Source organism: Panthera uncia, chromosome D2 (assembly GCF_023721935.1).
Source record: "Panthera uncia isolate 11264 chromosome D2, Puncia_PCG_1.0, whole genome shotgun sequence".
In the NCBI taxonomy this organism is placed as follows: Eukaryota; Metazoa; Chordata; class Mammalia; order Carnivora; family Felidae; genus Panthera; species Panthera uncia.
The window spans coordinates 16,470,326-16,488,819 of record NC_064818.1 but is presented as its reverse complement, the minus strand read 5'-3'; the positions used below and the strand labels follow the sequence as shown (position 1 = coordinate 16,488,819).

Below are 18,494 nucleotides of genomic sequence, written 5' to 3'. Positions count from 1 at the left end.
ACGAGGCCCGGGGCGGGGCCGCAAGAGAGGACCCCACCCTGCCGGTCCCGGCCTCCTGCGGGCCAGGACCCCTGGCCCAAAAGAGTGGGTGCCGGGGCCGCCGAGGAGGGGTGAGGTGGTTGACTTGGTTTCCAAGGCAACGGTGTATCGCTGTGTGTGTGAATGTGTGTAAGCTTTTAGAAGTTTCTATGGGCGACGGTTCCTCTGGTTCCTCTCCACTCGTTCTTTCTCTTTGCCTCCACCAGGCGGGGGGCCTTCGGAGAGCCCCTGACGCAGGAATGAGGCGTGAGAAAGGGATCTCTCTGCCTCCAGCGAGGGGCTGCCTGTAGGTGGAACCGGAGAAACCTGCGATTCTGACCTGGCCTAACATGTCAGCGTGTGGCTCCCCACCCCGCCCTTTTGCTGCCGTGATGTTCCTGGGAGAAAAGTATTTGGCTCGTATGGGGACACAGAGTTTGTGATAAGACTTAAAAGTTTTTCAAATAGAAAGATTGGGAACTTCTGGAAAATTTTACTGCGTTTTTTGTCTTCCATCCGTACCTTTTGCGGAAGGAAGCTAATGCCGCCCGGCCTCTCCCAACTTGCCTTCTAACCCCCAACCCTCTCTCCCTCTCCCGATTTTAACTGATCTTTTTTGCCAACAGAATGTCGGTCGCTCACCATTTATATGAAGAAATTATGAGGTGAACGTTTTGTAGTTCTCAGGATTGCACAATTCTGGGGCAGCTAATTTTTTTGTTTTTAACCGCGAAATTAATTTTTACGTACTTTACAAGGCAATGAAAGAATGCATTTTAAAAAGCATGTTACTATGTCATGGAGGTTAGTGCCAATTTCTGCCTTAATTATAATGTTAATGTGTGTAGGAAGGTCGTAACAGGGAAAAGACAAGACAATGAGATAAACCAGAAACTCAGTTTCAAAAGAGAAGGTAGATACAGGGCTACCTTCAAATTGGGACACCAGCATTCTTTGGAACATGGGGAAACTTCTCCCTCCATGTGGAGAGCTCTGGGCTTATAATTGCTGTCACCTGCCCACTTCTGTGAGAGTTATTACTTTAACCTCTCTAGTTGTTGACCTCACCCCACAGCTCTGTGGGGGAACTATTTTGACCTCATTTTCTGACTCTGCTGTTCCAGACCAGGCATACAGGGAACCGGGTTGCTGTGTAGATCCTGACTCACCATAGGTAGCTTTTTCAGCCCTAAACTGGCTTGTGAATTGACTGCAATTTTGCACATGCATATAAAGGAAAGAGTTGGGTTTTTTTTTTTTACTTCCCCATTTACTGCTGGTTCTTTAATGATAACACTTTGGTCGGCTTTTTCACATGAAAAATTAAGGCGATTGTACGTGAGCTTTTTCTACCTCTGAAGCTGGACAGAAGCCCTCACTATCCTTGTAACTGCATAGGCTTTACTCTTAGGATAACCTGAACTTTTTCTTACTGTTTCAGGCTGTCCTTATTTCCTCAGCCACACTGTTCTTGTGCAATACTCTAATGTGAGAGTAGTACTTAGAGATATGTAAGATACTCCTGATTGCAACAAACATTACAGCACTGGTTACTTACAGCGTCCTAGTCATTATTTTCAACACCCTGGATATGGAAGTTAAAGACCCAGCCTTTGCTTCCATGGACTTGAAGTTATGAAAATAAACAATTGCAGTTACAATTAAGTGAGGTAAGGGCAAAGGTCAAGTCATCCACAGCACGTTGTGGCAGGAATGAGAAGGAGCACCTGACCTGTTTGGGGACTCAGAGGAGACTTTTAAGAGAAGGCGACATGTGAGCTGAGTTTTTGAGGTGTGAATGGGAGATGAAGGAGAGGAAGACACCCATGGTAGGCACCCATGTAAGAAAGCCACTCCCTTGCATGTTTGGGAGAACCTAGTAGTTAGGTAAGGGTAGAATAAAGGAGACGTGGGAAACAAAACTGAGGAAGTGGGCAGAAGATAGTTCCTAGACGGATTTTATATATCATATTTACGCACCCTTAAGAATAAAAGCTTTCTAAGGGAACCTTTAAGGATGATCGGATTTATATTTTTGGAAGTCTAAGGAGACTGGGTTTCTAGAGTGGTTATTTGTGTGGATAACCTTCACTTAAGTAGAGACGTAGAAGGAGAATCTGATAGGAGAAGGAATCTGACGCCCTAAGCCTGGGGAGCAACTGAACATGATTGCCATCATCCAGAGAAGTCATAAAAGCCTGAGGCAATGGCAGTGAGCCTAGGGAGAAGGGTAAATTGGTTAGTTTGAGTTGGTTAGGATAGTTGAATTCGGTGGCTGAAGAAAAGGAGGTTTCTGTGATTTGGCAACTGGGCGGACGCTGCCGATAGGAAATCTGGGGAGAGGAACAGGTTGTGTCAGTTTCAGGTGTGTTCAATTCCAGATGCGAGTGGTAGAATGAATGATTTTTAAGTCGTGGATTACTACGTTATGGGCCCCATACCTCACAGGTGTTTGGGAGACTCCAGAAGACAGAGTTAGAAACATGGTACCAGAGGAAAAGAGGCAGGTCTAGCCTAAAGATAAGGATTTGTCAGACATCAGCAAGCAAATTGTAGCTGAAGCCGTAGGTCTGCTCGAAACCTTTTCATGAGAGCACGGGATGAAAAGAAGACTGGGGATAGATACTTCCTGGTATACCCAGAACCCAAACTATGGCTTCCTGCTAAAGTCTGAAGGAAAAATCTGGACTCCTTACAATGTCCTGCAAGACTACACCATTGCTACCTCTCTGATTCTACTAATGTTGCTCACTGGGCTTTAGCTCCACTGGCCTTTGTTTCTCTGACAGTAAGCAGGCTCTCCCCTCAAGCGTGCTTACAGTTCCCTCTGTGTGGCATGCTGTTTTCCCAGAAATTGGCATCGCTTCCCCTGTCCCATTTGAGGTCCCAGTTCAACTATCACCTCCCAGAGAGGCCTCAACCCAAGCATTCAATCTAAAGTAGCTCTCCAGTCCTTCCTTGTTAGTTACTATATTTTATTTTCTTTATATTCCCTTTTCCAATGCCGTGTTAACATTAGTCTTGTACTGACTCTCAAAGCTGTGTGTTAATTTCTCATGACGTTTGTAGAGCCCGTTGTTGACATACAACCGTTATGAAAAATTAAAGATTGACTTTCGTAAATTTACAGTTAAATAAATTCTGTTAAAAACGAAAGTAATAAATACCCCAAGCTCAGCACTTCCTAATTATTTTACTAAATTTTACTGTTACCCACACTTTTGAGGTTATTTATGTCCATCAGACTGTAAGGTAGAGATGCTATGTAATAGTGGCTACTGCACATCCCTCCCCAGCTCTCCGCCCACGGAAGTCGTGTTGGTAGCTCGAAATCTGCCAGGGCTCTCCCATGGTTAAACATTCACCAGCGTGCCACTGGGAGTATGCCTAAGTGAACTTATTTGTTGCCTGTCTTTCCGTAAGGCAGCGTAAGCTCTTTTCCTACATGTTCTTTGTCTGCCTTGTTCATATTTTATTCTCAGCCTGTAGAACAGTGCCTGGTATGTTGTGGGCTCTCCCTAACTATCTGTTGAATGAATGGATCCTCCAGAGCAGTTGAAAGGGAGGTACAAGGAGAAGCTTGCTTAGCTACAAATAAGAAGGGGCTGCTGTAAAAATTAAGATAGAAAAACAATGGGGGGAAATAACTGGAATCTTACTTGGGCTCCTCTTTGTATTGTGCCCCTAGATGAGGAGCTGTGCAAATACATTTATCTTATGGTAGTAAATACTTCTCCATCATGTATAGGGAAGGCCAACAAATGAGTAGTTAACACTCAACCCTAGCTGCATGTAGGAATCACTTGGAGTACTTTTAAAAATAATTCTGATGCCCAGGTACCATTCACAGACTAAATTAATCAAGAATCTCTAGGGGGTCCTGGGCATCAGTATATTTTTTAAGTGCCCAAGTTATTTTCACGTGCAGCCTGGGTTAAATCACTGGATTAGCCATTGGGTCAGGACCAGATTGGGAGCACTTTGAGCTTTAGCCTATGAATATTGGGGAGCCAGCAGCAGCAGGGCTCAGGAAGTGTCTTCATTCAGTAATTTATTTTTTCATTCTACAATGAATTCCTACTAGGAACTGGAAATACAAAAACATATAAGACACACTACCTATGCAGACAAGAAGTTTACAGTCTTGCAGGGGAGATACCAATCTGGGTTTAATGAAGTATTTTAGATGCTGTCAGGAAAGGCTCAGTTAAGAGTCAAAGGAGAAGATGGTCAGTTCAGTCTAGGTTGAGGGGGGAGAGTCAGGAAATGGTACACAGAGGTAAACAGAGGCTGAGGTTGATGGCTAAGTGTTTTCAGGTGAACAGCGCAAAAGGGTCTCCCTCCCTCCTCCATCTCTCTCCCTGTCTATATATGTATACTTATTTATAATTATTTTATATATTCATATGTAATATAAAAATGTTTATAAACATAAATGCCTTACGTGTGTGTGTGTGTGTGTGTGTGTGTGTGTGTGTGTGTGTGTGTACAGAGAGAGAGAGAGAAGATCTTTGTCTCCCTAGCTGATTCCAGTCCTTTTCTCTTCCCACTCCCAGGACCACTAAGTGGGAAGTCTCTAAATCCCCTTTCATCCCTAAAATTATATAATCTATAATGACAGTTTGTTACATTGTACCCAGTCTGAGTCTATACATAAACTGTATATTCTTTTACTGATGAGAAATGGGAGATTTGAGAAGGTTCTTGAACCTTACAAGCAAGAGTATGATATGTTACAAGGACAGAGTTTTATGGTAGATTCCCAGCATTAGAAGATTTTTCCCTCATCTATTCTTTATGTATGTGGGCATAACAATGTTCGTGTTTGCATATTTCACATGTTTTACATGCTACCCTTTTGATGTTGAAACTCCTCTTAAGTGCCCTTTTGTTTGTATTCTCATTATGCCTAGTCGTGTTCTCAGTTTAATATTCTATATTTTTTTCTGTTACTTCAACATGTAGTCCTTCAGTTGTGCTCTATTCCAAACACAGCTGGATGTTGGGAAATACAAAGAGGACATGTGTTTTGTCTTCAGGATACTTGCATTTTGGGGTGACGACATGCAAACGATTGCAGTATTATGGGTACATTCCATCATAGGTGGAGGTACTGGGTAAAGACGTTCTGATGGGGAAGGCAGACTAAGTCCCTCTGAGCAACTCAAGGAGAGTTTTCTCACAAGAGTGATGCCTGAGCAAGGATGACAGAGGAACAAAAAGGCCTTCCAGACACAGAGATGAGCATGTGCAAAGACCCAGAAGCATGTCAACAATGAACTGTGTTGGGGAAATGCAAATCATTTGCTATTGAGTAGACCTTAGCATGGTGGCCAATGAGTCTGGAGAGGGAGGGACAGACCAGCTCATAGGGGTGCTTGTATGACATCAGAAATGGTTTAGGTCTTACTCTAAAGGAGGTGGCGAGTCACTTAAGTCTTTTAAGCAGGGGACAACTGGGTCAGAATTGTGTTTTGAAAAGAGCACATGGCAGCATGGAGGGTAGAGTCAAAGGGTCAAGGAGACCAGTGAGGAGGCTGCTGTGATAAAGTGCACAGGCTGGACCTGTGGTTGAGGAGTAGATGTGCTATGTTCTTAAAGGCCACCTTAACAGGATCAGATGGATGCACACAAGGGTGAGGGAGGATGGTCTAGAATAATGCAAAGGGATGTAGATGGCATGGTGGTTGTTGAGATTTCTGGTGTAAAACTCCAGAAAATAAGCAGGTTGTAGGATTGTGCAGAGGAGAAATGAGTTCAGTTTTAGAAAGGCCAAATGTCGGGGCGCCTGGGTGGCTCAATCAGTTAAGCATCCGACTGGGGCTCAGGTCATGATCTTACAGTTCAGGGGTTCGAACCCCGTGTCAGACTCTGTGCTGACGGCTCAGAGCCTGGAGCCTGCTTTGGATTCTAAGTCTCCCTCTCTCTCTGCCCCTCCCCTGCTCATGATCTGTCTCTCTCTGTCTCTTAAAAATAAATAAACCTTAGGAGGGCCAAATGTGAAGTGTTTGCAACTAGATGTGTATATCAGGAGCTCCCGTGGGAGAAGAGAACCAAGCAGGAGGTTCGACCACATGTACAATTAGTATCTAAAGCCAGATGAGCAGTACAGTGGGTTGGACAGGACAGTTGGATTTGTTAACATTAAGGGAAATGGGAGGAAAGAAGAAACATTTTCATTTTGGTTGAAATTTTCCCCCAAGGTTGAGAAATCACTGGATTAGAGAAATGAGGTGGATCTTCTGCTGTGACAAGAGTCATGAATTAAAAACCAAAGTAAAGGGGCGCCTGGGTGGCTCAGTTGGTTGAGCGACCGACTTTGGCTCAGGTCATGATCTCAAGGTTTGTGAGCTCAAGCCCCGCGTCGGGCTCTGTGCTGACAGCTCGGAGCCTGGAGCCTGCCTCAGATCCTGTGTGTCCCTCTCTCTCTGCCCCTCCCCCACTCATGCTCTGTCTCTCTCTCCCTCTCGAAAATGAATAAATGTTAAAAAAAAAAAAATAGGAAAATTTCAGGATGGTTGGAAGTGGGGAAAGGAGGGAGCCCTTAAGAATGGAGTCAGGCCATAGGGAGGTCTGGGAAGATGAAGACTAGAAGGAGGTCAGGGTTTAATGATTAAATTAGAAAGAAATAATAATGTGTGTTGTATTTTTTAATAGCAACGAATGGAAAATAATTAAAAGTTCCATTAGTAAAAATAATATGGTGGAAGAAACTGAAAGGACAAGGAAGTTTATACAGGAAGTGAAAAACTCAAGTGACAAATCAAAATGTATGTGTGTCAGGTGGGAATGTGTGTATATGCCCAGAAAAAAAGCATTCACTAGAATGGTCCCTGGGTCATTGGACAACAGGTGATTTAAATTTTCTTCTTTGAGCTTTACTGTAACTTCCAGATTTATTTATTTATTTATTTTTGGCTTTAAAACATTTTATTAAGGGCACCTGCGTGGCTCATTCAGTTGAGTGTCTCTTGATTTTGGCTCAGGTCATAATCCCAGAGTCATGGGATCAAGCACTGCATCAGGCTCTTTGCTGAGCATGGAGCCTGCTTGGGATACATGCTCGCTCACTCTCTCGCTCGTGCTCACTCTCTCTCTCTCTCCATCTCCCCCTCCTCCTCCCCCTCCCCCTCTCCCCCTTCTGCCCCTCCCCCGCTTGTACACGTGTGCTCACATACACATGCTCTCTCAAAACTAATTTAAAAATTTTTTAATTCCCTGGTCAAAACAATTCTTAAAAAAAATAATAATAATACATTTTACTAGAATCTGAATTGCTATTTAAGTGCCCCAGAATCTCTAAGCATTTTTTTCTCCCCAGTAAGTTGACCGCTGCTCACACAGGTTAATGCAGGAAAGATAAATAGAAGTTCCTAGGATCTGCCCAACCCCGGATAGAGGACACCCTTTGTGTCAGCAACACGCATGGTAGCCAGGGAGAAGGCAGGTGGCTCTTTGCGTCTCATCACAGCCTGTAGATGGAAGTGGCAGGAGCCATGACCTGGGCATCCCTGCCGCCCCAACAGCACTTCTCCAAGAGGGTAAAGTTCAAACTTCCGCCCTTCAGTCACCAGAGGAAAAAAGTATTTGAAGAAGTTGGAGGACATATGGGGTGCCTTAAGTGGATTGGCACCCATATAGCTTGATTTGACATAATTTTGAATTTCTATTGTATGCTTTGATTTAATTGTGAATCCTAAGGAGAAGAGGCAGGCAAGACATATTTATCAATGTGATTGATAAAATTGACCAGATAAAATTGATTATAAAATTGGTCAGATTATTCTAGAGCTTAATGTCTCATCTTTACTATCTTTGTTGACTTTTCCAAAAGGGTACTGGCTTTACAAAGATAGCAAACAGACATAATAAAATATTGTGATAATTCAGTATCAATTTATTGACCCCTAACTGTCATTATATTTCCTTTTTTTTTAGTATAGGAGAACCTTTTATCAGTGCACTCTGCTCTTGTTCATGTGTCCTTGAATAAAAATGTTGGCAAAGATGAAACCTTACCAGCGTAGTCCCTAATCTGCCCTAATTTATTTTACAGTATGTGTGTTACTTTCTTTCATTTTCCTTACCCACAGAAGGAGCTCAAAAAATGGGATGAATTTGAAGATATTTTAGAGGAGAGGAGGCATGTCAGTGACTTGAAGTTTGCAATGAAATGCTACACACCTCTTGTCTATAAGGGGATTACTCCTTGCAAGCCAAGTGATATTAAATACAGTGTTCTCAATTCTGAAGAGGTTCATTATGTCATTAAACAGGTAAGTGATTCCCTCTTCAACCACAGCCAACAAGGAACAACATAGGTTTGAACTGTACGGGTCTACTTAGAGTGGATTTTTTTTTTTTAATAAATACAGTACAGTACTGTAAATGTATTTTCCTTATGATTTTTTTCTTATGATTTTCTTAAAAATATATTCTCTAGCTTATTGTGAGAATATAGTATATAATACATATAACATGGAAAATACATGTAAATCAACTGTTCATGTTATCGGTAAAGCTTCCAGTCAATAGTAGGCTATTAGTTAAGATTTTGGGGAGTCAAAAGTTATGCATGGATTTTCAACTGCATGGGGGGTTGGCACCCAGCCCCCACGTTGTCCAAGGGTCAACTGTAGTCTGATAGGGAATGACAACAGTTGTATAATCCATTGAATTGACAATGAAATCTGATATAAGACATGCTGACGGGAGCCCAGTATACAGGGGCGCTAATTACTTATAAGGCAAATAATTTGTGTAGGGAGTTGGGAAAGCAATTTTTTTTTTTTTTGTCCATAGACTGATGAATGGATAAAGAAGATGTGGTGTGTGTGTGTGTGTGTGTGTGTGTACACACACACACACACACACACACAATGGAATACTACTCGGTGATGAAAAAAAAATGAAATCTTGCCATTTGCAACAACGTGGATGGAACTAGAGGGTATTGTGCTAAGTGAAGTAAGTCACTTAGAGAAAGACAAATATCTCATGATTTCACATATCTGTGGAATTTGAGAAACTCAACAGATGAGCATAGGAGAAGGGAAGGAAAAGTAAGATAAAAACAGGGAGGCAAACCATATGAGACTCATAAATACAGAGAACAAACTGAGTGTTGCTGGAGGGGAGGTGGGTGGGGGGATGGGTTAAATGGGTGATGGGCATTAAGGAGGGTACTTTTCAGGATGAGCACTGGGTGTCCTATGTAAGAGATGAATCACTGGGTTCTACTCCTGAAGGCAAGACTACACTGTATGTTAACTCACTTGAATTTAAATTAAAAAAAAAAAAAAAATCGATTTTTTTTTTTAATGATGCCTACCTAAAAGACGATTAGGGGTTGTCCAGGTGAAGTGGGTGAAGAAATGTTCCTAGCAGAGCAGATAACATTTTCCCTGTGGTTTTCAAATTTCACTGCACATTAAAATTGCTGGAGAAGCTTTCAGGAATCCCTGTGCATAGATCTGACTCCCATATGAATTAAATCAGAACGTCAGAGGGAGGGAACCAGACATTCTAGTAGTAGTTTTTAGAGAAGCCCAGTCAACTCCAAAGTATAGCAAAGTTTGGGAACCACCGGCTTATTTTAAAGACTAGAGAGCATGTGTACTCACAGTACTAGAAGCAGGTCCGACCAGACCGAAGAGGGCACAGAAGGAGTAGAGGTAAGAATTGGGACTGGAGAGGGAAGCAGCGGCCACATGGTGAAGGGTTTTATAAACCATCCAGAGGAATTCGATTTTACCCTACATACAGTGCAAAGTCATTGAAAGGTTTCAGGTTGGAGTGTGGCCTGATCGGTTTATGTTTTAGAAGCACCGTTCTGCTCCAGACGGAGAGGGGAAGTCTGGTTATGATGCTTTTGCAATACTCCCTTTGTGGGATCACACTTGCCTAGACCGGTAAGTGGTGGTAGAAACGAGTTGGACAGATTTAAGAAATTTAAGAGGTGGAGTAGACCTTATTGAATGAAGGGAAGGGCAAGAAAGACTTAGAAATGAGAGCACCATTCATTGCGATAGGGAGCCCAGGAGAAGGAATGGACTGGGGAGAAACACTAAGTTCTGTCTTGGACGTGCGATTTGAAGGCAGCAGGATAGAGGCATTCAGTGGGCAGGACTACAGCTTCCTGGCGGCCGGCCCTCCCTGTTCTGTTGCCCAAGTGCTCTTGTGCCTTGAGGTGAACCTGGAGAGATCTTTGCTTCTTTGACTTTTAAGCGGAATTTAGTCAGATGTATGGCCTCAGAAAAGCTCTTTATCTCTGCTGTTTTCTTCTGATTTGGACGTATGACCTGTGCTCCTAATCCTTTTGTTTTCATCTCTCTGTCATGATCTGTCTTGAAGAAACAATTAGTCTTCTCTGATTGGTCCTATTCCATCAGCGGCATGAAGTTTCCTCGTCAATTAGAAGCCAAAGACAGTGGTTCTCAATACTGGCTCTTTGATAGAACTTTTACAGAAAGTTAACTGCTATTATCCACCAGTATATACACTCCATGAAGGCAAAAATTTTATCTCCCTTAATGACTTTTTTTTTTTTTTTTGCTGTATTCCTAGTGCCTAGCACATAGTACACATTCAATAAATATTTCTTGAATGAATGAATAAAAAAAATATGCTTTGGTACTGTCCACAGAGATTCTGATTTAATGACTCTGGAATAGGACCCAGGCATCTCTTTCTTCTTCTTCCTCTTCTTTTTCATCTTCTTTTTAAAAGCTTCCCAAGTAGGAGTGCCTAGGTGGCTCAATTGGTTAAGCATCCGACTTCAGCTCGGGTCATAATCTCACGGCTTATGAGTTCCAGCCCCGTGTCAGGCTCTGTGCTGACAGCTCAGAGCCTGGAGCTTGCTTCAGATTCTGTGTCTACATCTCTCTGCCCCTCCCCTGCTCATGGTCGGTCTCTTTGTCAATAAACAAACATTAAAAAAGTTAATAAAAGCTCCCCAAATAATTCTAGTGCATAGCCAGATCAAGCGTGACTGACCCAAGCCAGTGTTTCTCAAACTTGGCTGTGCTACTGAGAAAAAAATCCCATAATGTAAGTAGATTGGAACTGTTATAACTCAAGATTATGTAACCCAACTGGGCCCTCTGTAATTCTTGTTACCCAGGAATTCTTTGTTTCCCCAGTGAAGTCTCTTCCATTCTCCAAAATGACGGCGTCAGTGTCCGTCCCATTCTTTCTGAGCCTCCCATCTCCCCCCCCTTACCCTCAACATGAGATTTTTCTTCTTGCTTCACAAAAAAATGTAAACCATTATATGACCACTCTCAACTTCCTGTGATCAAGCTACTAATTGACCTGCATCTGATACCCATAACTCTCCTCTTCCTTCCTGTTCAGAGGGGACAGGGAACCCTTTCTCCTGTTGGGAGTTCAGTCCCTCCCCTACTCCTTTGCTCTGAACTTCACTTGCTCCCTCCTCCTCCGGGACTTTGTTTGCTCGATCGATCGTCCTCCCAAATGTCTTTAACTTCTTACTGTTCTTTACTGCTTTACATCCTCACTGAACATGCTTAATTGTCTTCCAGCTTAAATCAGCCTTTGAGCACATTTGTTCCCCCTTATGACTCAGCACTTCCTTTCCCTGTTGTGTTCTACTCTTAGAAGCAGCTGGCTGTTTTCTGTACTTTCTCACCCTTTGTGTATACGCAGCTCCAGCTCACTGGAATCTGGTTTCCAACCCGCTGTAATTCATCTCTCCAGGATTGCAAATAATGACTTCCTTCCTTATGGCTAAAATCAACCTTGTTGAAATCCTTCGCAGCCTTTGGCACACTCTCCCTCTTTTTTTTTTTTTTAGAAGTTTTTAGGTTCTCTCTACACCCAGCATGGGACCCAAACTCACAGCCCCGAGATCAAGAATCCCGTGATCCGGGGCGCCTGGGAGGCTCAGTCAGTTAGGCGTTCAACTCTTGATTTCGGCTCAGGTCATGATCTCATGGTTCGTGAGATGGAGCCCCACATCAGGCTCTGCGCTGACGGTGCAGAACCTGCTTGGGATTCTTTCCCCCCTCTCTCGCTGCTCCACTCACCCTGGCTCACTCACTCTCTCAAAAATAAATTAAAAAAAAAAAAAAAAAACAACACATGCACCACTAACTGAGTCGGCCAGGCATCCCCCCTCCCACCAAATCTTCTTGATTTCCTCCGTTGATGTGCTTCTTTTCCTTCGCTTGTGTCTTTAAATGCTGCTGTTCCTCAACTTCTTCTTCTAACTCACTCTCTGAGCAGTTTTATTTATTGCCAGAATTATAAGTATCTTCCTTATACTTACGTTGTTATGTTAGTAATATGTTACAAACAACAGTATGTAATAAATAATAATTACTATCTGTTGCTTCAGTCCAGATCTCTTTTGAGACACGTATTTTGATGTCTATTGGAATACCTACTTGGAAAATCCAAAAACCTCTCAAATTCAGGATGTCTGAATCAAACTCTCTTACCCTCCCACCCCTACCGCTGTACCACGCACACCCGCCTCCCCCTGTTTTCTGTACTCCCAAGAACAACCCTGCCATGTGCCTGCTGCTCAAACCGCAAATCTGGATGCCGTCTTCAGCTTCCTGCTTTGCCTTCATCCTAGTCAGTCACTAGGAGCGGCTGCTGTGCTCCCCTTGATAGCTCTTGTCTGTTTCTTTCCATCTCTGCTGCCGCTTCTCCAACTCAGGCTGTCTTTGGCTCACAGGAATGCAAGAGCTGCCATCAAAGGGCTTTTAGCCGAGGAAAGATGAGATTACTGCTGCATCTAAGGGACCACTCAGGTTTGTGGTGCGGAGAGCAGACTGAAGAGGGACAGCACCCGGACAAGGACTTACAGAGCTATTGCTCATCTTTTAATCTCATCTGAGGTTTCCAGGAAGAGGGTGCTGGAAGGACAGACATACCTGTTGAGCAAATGAGAAGCCCAGGTGCACAGAATAAGGGATCAGGTCATTCTCTGCTTCCGTGCTTTCGTCCAGTTTTGGAGAAGGCATTCCTTCTGAATCGACCAGTCTGCTCCCCTGAATGCCTCATGTGTGTAATTCTTTCAGAACCCCGGGGGTCATGTCCTTCCTACTCTTCAGCCTTCTCTACCGGCCCGGCTGGCATAAGCGCTTCCTGGCTGGGGGAGGGCCCTCTCGGCCACGTATTCTTTCTGACGCGCTGTCTCTCTTTCCCTTCTCGGCTCAGCTCCTCAAAGGTATAGTCTGTCCTTCCCCATTCACGCCCCACTTTTAGCAGGCCATGCACCTCATCCAGTAAAGGTCATTGTGGATCTCCAAGGGACCCGATCCCAGGGGCCGTTTTAGTCTTCGCTGTATCTAAACTGTGTCAGTTTTTGTTGGGCAGTCTCCTGCAGGACCTCTCTTGATGTTTATGGTGCAACCCAGTGTAGTTCTCTGAATATCTCCCTTGTTAATCTCTTTACAGGTTCTTCCATCCACCAGGCAAGTGTTTCTCAAGGTCAAACCCTCAGCCTCCTTTATCCCTGCAGCCTCCCTGATCCATTTTGTCCATTGTCTTCATTTCCATTTTCACCTGTAGTCTGGTGATGTCCAGACAGGATCTCTAGCCTTGGCTAGATTATCAGGGTTCACACTTTTATCTCTGACTGTCCTGTTCCCTGAAGGTCATCTAATTTGTATGTCTCACAAACCCCTCAGAATCAGTATCCCCGCCTTCTCAACCCCTGCACCACACTGCCTTCTACCCTTGGTCTGTCTCCCCCATCTCAGGACCGCCCCACCATCCATTCTGTTGCCCAAAAGAACTGAGCGTCTCTCTGCCCTTCGCCTTCTCTTCAGCACCTTTTATTACCTTTGTTTGGGCCTTTTCTGTCTCTGGCCTCAACTATTTTGATAGTTCTTCAAATGTACTCCCTTTCCTAGGCTTGTTTCCTGAAATCCATCCTTACCACTAATCCACTGATTCCTCCGTTTCCCTGAAAAAGATAAAATATGGAGCTAGGTAGAGGATAATTATCCATTTGTGAAGGTACCAAATGCCACTGAACTGTTTATTTTGAAATGGCTCATTTTATGCTATATTAATTTCACCTCATTGTTTTTTAAAAAAACATGTAATTTAGGAAGCTGGGACTCCAGCATTCTACCCTCTGATCTTCTGGACCTCATCCTAAAGCAGAACATTCTCCTCTGCAAAGGATAATTATTATTTATCACATAGACTCCACACTTGTTTCCAACATGCTTGTTTAGGGGGAAGTAAAAAGAGTCAGATTAGGATTCCTTAAGGACAGAAACGGACTTGTTCATCTCCAGGCCTAGCACACGCCCATATTTGTTCTCTTTACAAGAAGATGTGGTGTGCCATATGAATAAAGAGAGTTCCGTTGTGAGGTCATTGATTTCACTAGTTACCCTTTGATACTTGGGAGAGTTTTGTCCCAGTGACCTCTATATCTGAATAGTTTAAACGGTTATTGTGATATAATCTGGTATTTTTACCTTGTATGTTACCCTGTAATAGCATTGAGCAAGCAGATGGAGTGCTGCAACATTCTAGGGAAAGAAGTTGCTAAATATGTATTCTAGGACACTAATACATGGGCAACAACTTATTTTAGAGAATTTGGTTGTAAGCTTATTAACAAATCAAATGAAAGGTGAGAGGTTTTCTTTAGTCTAAAATACTATCCTTGAAAGACGATTCTCTTTGAATTTCTAGTCTGTGAGTTTATCTAAATAGGATCATTTATCTACTGTGGTTATATTGGAAAATAAATTATGTCAATTTAAATGAAGAAGAGAGCGTAGCATTTTTGAGCTATATAGTATTGGTCCATTTGGAACTAGTCATACTGGCTTGAGGGAATACAGTTCTGGCTTCTTTCCTTCAGAAACGTCTCCCTGCTTTTCCTTTTCCTTCTAGCTTTCCAAGGAATCCCTTCAATCCGTCGATGTCCTCCGAGAGGAAGTTTGTGAGATCTTGGATGAAATGAGCCACAAACTGCGTCTGGGAGCCATCCGTTTTTTTGCCTTTGCGCTGAGCAAAATATTTAAACAAATTTTCTCAAAAGTGTGTGTAAATGAAGAAGGTATTCAGAAAGTGAGTATTGCTGGTTAAAAAACAACCTCTTCTTCTACCCCTCATGATACAATCAACGCAGAGACATCTCACTCTGCACCAAATGAGCGGGCCCTTGGCATCAGGCATCCAGGCTGGCCGGAAGAGGCTCTGCCTCTCTGGAGGGTGATGTTTGTCACTTTCAGATCTTCAGACTTGAGATTAAGTTACTTAGTCAGGTAATACTTACAGGCTAACCTAATGTCAGATGTCCACAAAGTTACAGAAGTAATGCCGAGAATTTCTGTACGCGGTTCACCTGGATTCCCCTCCAACATTTCCTTCATCCTTTTCCTCAGTTCTCCGGTGTGTTTTTCCCATAAGGGGTTAGGATACTCCCATCTGGCGCAATTATCAAAATAAGCAAACTGACATTTAACGCTAGAATACAGACCTCCCTCATTCGTAGTCCACCAATCGTCCCGGTTATGTCTTGTACAGCAAAAGACAATCCTCTATCACACGTCACATTCAGCTTCCTTATCTCTGTAGACCCTTTTAAGTTAGAACAATAACTCGGCCTTTGTTTGTGTTTCATATTAGTTTTGGAAACAAAACCCAAAAAACAAAACCAGACCAGTTGTTTTATAGCTTGCCTTGATTTGGATTCGAGTGATGTTTTCTCAGTGGGAAAACATTGTGTCCTTCTCAGTGCAGCAGGTCAGGAACACAGTGATGTGCACTTTGAGCATTTGGTTAAGGTGGTATTTCCCTTTGTAATGAGTAAGTGTCTTGTGGAGAGATGCTTCAAGAGGGGTCCGCCTTACTTCCTCCCTTAGTTTTTACATTGACTGATGATTTTTGCCTGAACCAGTTATTACTCTAATGATTGCCAAATGGTGATTTTTCTAATTCCATCACTGTTAACAGCCTGCTTTCCTCTGAAAGGAAGAGCTTTTCCTATTTTTATTCATTTATGTTTTTTAATACCGTTTTTCCTCTTACCAAGAAGCTGTAACCTTCATTGACCTGCCTGTACATGTCTTTTAAGGTTTTGTTTTATTCAGTCATTTACTTTCAAGTATTTCTTCTTTTTTTCCTCCTCTGACTATTTTCTAGATTGCTGACTTACTCTCTGGATCTCTGTCAAAGAATGCTTGATAAAGCCATCCAGAGAGGGGCACCTGGGTGGCTCAGTCGGTTGAGTACCCACTTCGGTTCAGGTCATGATCTCACAGTTTGTGGGTTCGAGCCCTGCGTCAGGCAGTCTCTGTGCTGACAGCTCGGAGCCTGGAGCCTGCTTCGGATTCTGTGTCTCCCTCAGTTTTTGCCCCTCCCCTGCTCGTGGTCTGTCTCTCTCTGTCTCTCAAAAATAAATAAACCTTAAAAAAAAAAAAAAAAAAAAAAAAGCCATCCAGAGAAATTTTTCTGGTGTTTTCTTGGCCTTTTTTTTTTTTTTTTTTTTTTTTTTTTTTTTTTTAAGGTTTATTTATTTTTGAGAGACAGAGAGAGACAGAACATGAGCAGGAGAGGGGCAGAGAGAGAGGGAGACACACAGAATCCGAAGCAGCCTCGAGGCTGAACTGTCAGCACAGAGCCCGATGTGGGGCTCGAACTCACAAACCGTGAGATCATGACCTGAGCCAAAGTCAGATGCTTAACCGACTGAGCCACCCAGGCGCCCCTGGCCATGTCTTCTTAACTGATCACACATTACCTTGCCTTGGCGAATTATAGTTAGATTAAAAAAGAAAAGAAAAGAAAAACAGATAACACACTGATACGGTGAATGTATTTGAGGTATCTTGACAGCCTACAAAATATATCTGGAGGCTCAAATTCCTTCTAACTGCAGGGCTCCCATTCTTCCTGCAGCCAGTCCAGTGTATAGAGAAATACCGTACCTCTCATTTATCCTGCTAATTCAGATTTGTTTTCATTAATCGACCCGAGAGAAGCTTTGTTCCCTCTTATACACACAATCAGTCTAGCACAGTGGGTAACAGCTGACCTTTTTTTTTTTTAAGTTTATTTTTTGAGAGAGAGCGCACCCGTGTGAGTGGGGTAGGAGCAGAGAGGGGGGCGGAGGGAGAATCCCAAGCAGGCTCTACGCTGTCAGCACGGAGCCCAAGGCAGGGCTCATTCTCCCCAAAGGAGAGCTCATGACCTGAGCTGAAATCAAGCGTCAGACACTTAACCAGCTGAGCCTCCCAGGTGCCCTGACAGCTAGCTGACTTTTTTTTTTTTTTTTTTTAACGTTTATTTATTTTTGAGACAGAGAGAGACAGAGCATGAATGGGGGAGGGTCAGAGAGAGAAAGACACAGAATCTGAAACAGGCTCCAGGCTCTGAGCTGTCAGCACAGAGCCCGACGCGGGGCTCGAACTCACGGACCGCGAGATCATGACCTGAGCCGAAGTTGGCCGCTTAACCAACTGAGCCACTCAGGCGCCCCTAGCTGACTTTTTAATTCAGACTGATTTCAGTTGTATCCCCAGCCCGGCCATCGATCAGATGCATCACCACGTCGCAAATGAGGAACCTAATGCTTAGGCCTTCTTTACAAATATGTGGAATTAAACAATGCGTGTAAAATGCTTCATATGTGAAATGCTTAATGTGGTGCCCCGCTGATATGTTAGTGTTTATCACTATTATTATTATTTTCTATGCAATTTACATTTTTAATGTTCTTGCATCATGTGTGCTTATTTCTGTAAAACTCTGAAATGTAGTAGGGGATTCTGTATGTAGCAGGGGAGGCAGAAAGACCTTGTTATCCTTAGTGTTCCCTCTGTACATATACACATTCTTCCTGTTCTGATGTGGCATGTGATTTTAATAATATGAAAACTGAAATGATTCAAAAGGGAACATTTGTTTTAAAGCTACAGCGAGCTATCCAGGAGCACCCGGTTGTTCTGCTGCCCAGTCATCGAAGTTACATTGACTTTCTGATGTTGTCTTTTCTCTTATACAACTATGATTTACCTGTACCAGTCATAGCGGCAGGAATGGGTACGTATTGTTTCCCCCGGTTTTTATTTTAATTACAAAAATAAAAAATTCTCACCAAAGCGATTTTAATAGTTACTGAGGTGTTTGAAGATGATGGTGAAAATACCCTGTCCCTTCTTCCATTTCAGTTTTACTTATTTTTATATGAGTGTTTTTACTTCTGTAGGACTGATTCCCAAAAGCAGGATTGCTAAAGCAAATAATTGTTTATCACCTCCCTTTTGAGGTAGCCAGGAAAGTTGGGATTCAAGAATACACCTTGGTTAATAAATGCAGTAAACAGTAAGGTAAAAACAGCCAGGGACTTAAGTACTTTAAAAGCATTTTCATCTGTACAGACATGTGAGGGAGTTATTTGAAAAGTAAGGAAAATGGAAAGAAGGAGGGTTTTTAAACTGATGATAGAACTCTTCCTCTCATCCGGGACTTGGTGG

General features: G+C 43.0%; 1 protein-coding gene across 4 annotated transcripts in view; it reads left to right on the top strand.

Moving 5' to 3' along the window:
* Nucleotides 1-18,494, top strand: part of GNPAT (glyceronephosphate O-acyltransferase) — a 33,113-nt gene that overhangs the window by 280 nt on the left and 14,339 nt on the right. Inside the window, exons 2-5 of one of the 4 annotated variants that reach the window (XM_049645019.1) lie at nt 246-822; nt 8,112-8,294; nt 14,908-15,084; nt 17,931-18,060. In XM_049645019.1, the coding sequence (XP_049500976.1) occupies nt 817-822; nt 8,112-8,294; nt 14,908-15,084; nt 17,931-18,060 (496 nt within the window). In that variant the 5' untranslated portion in view covers nt 246-816. Of the gene's footprint in view, nt 1-16; nt 823-1,459; nt 1,689-8,111; nt 8,295-14,907; nt 15,085-17,930; nt 18,061-18,494 lie in introns of those variants that run through there. The other 3 variants (XM_049645018.1, XM_049645020.1, XM_049645017.1) reach the window with 3 other exon arrangements.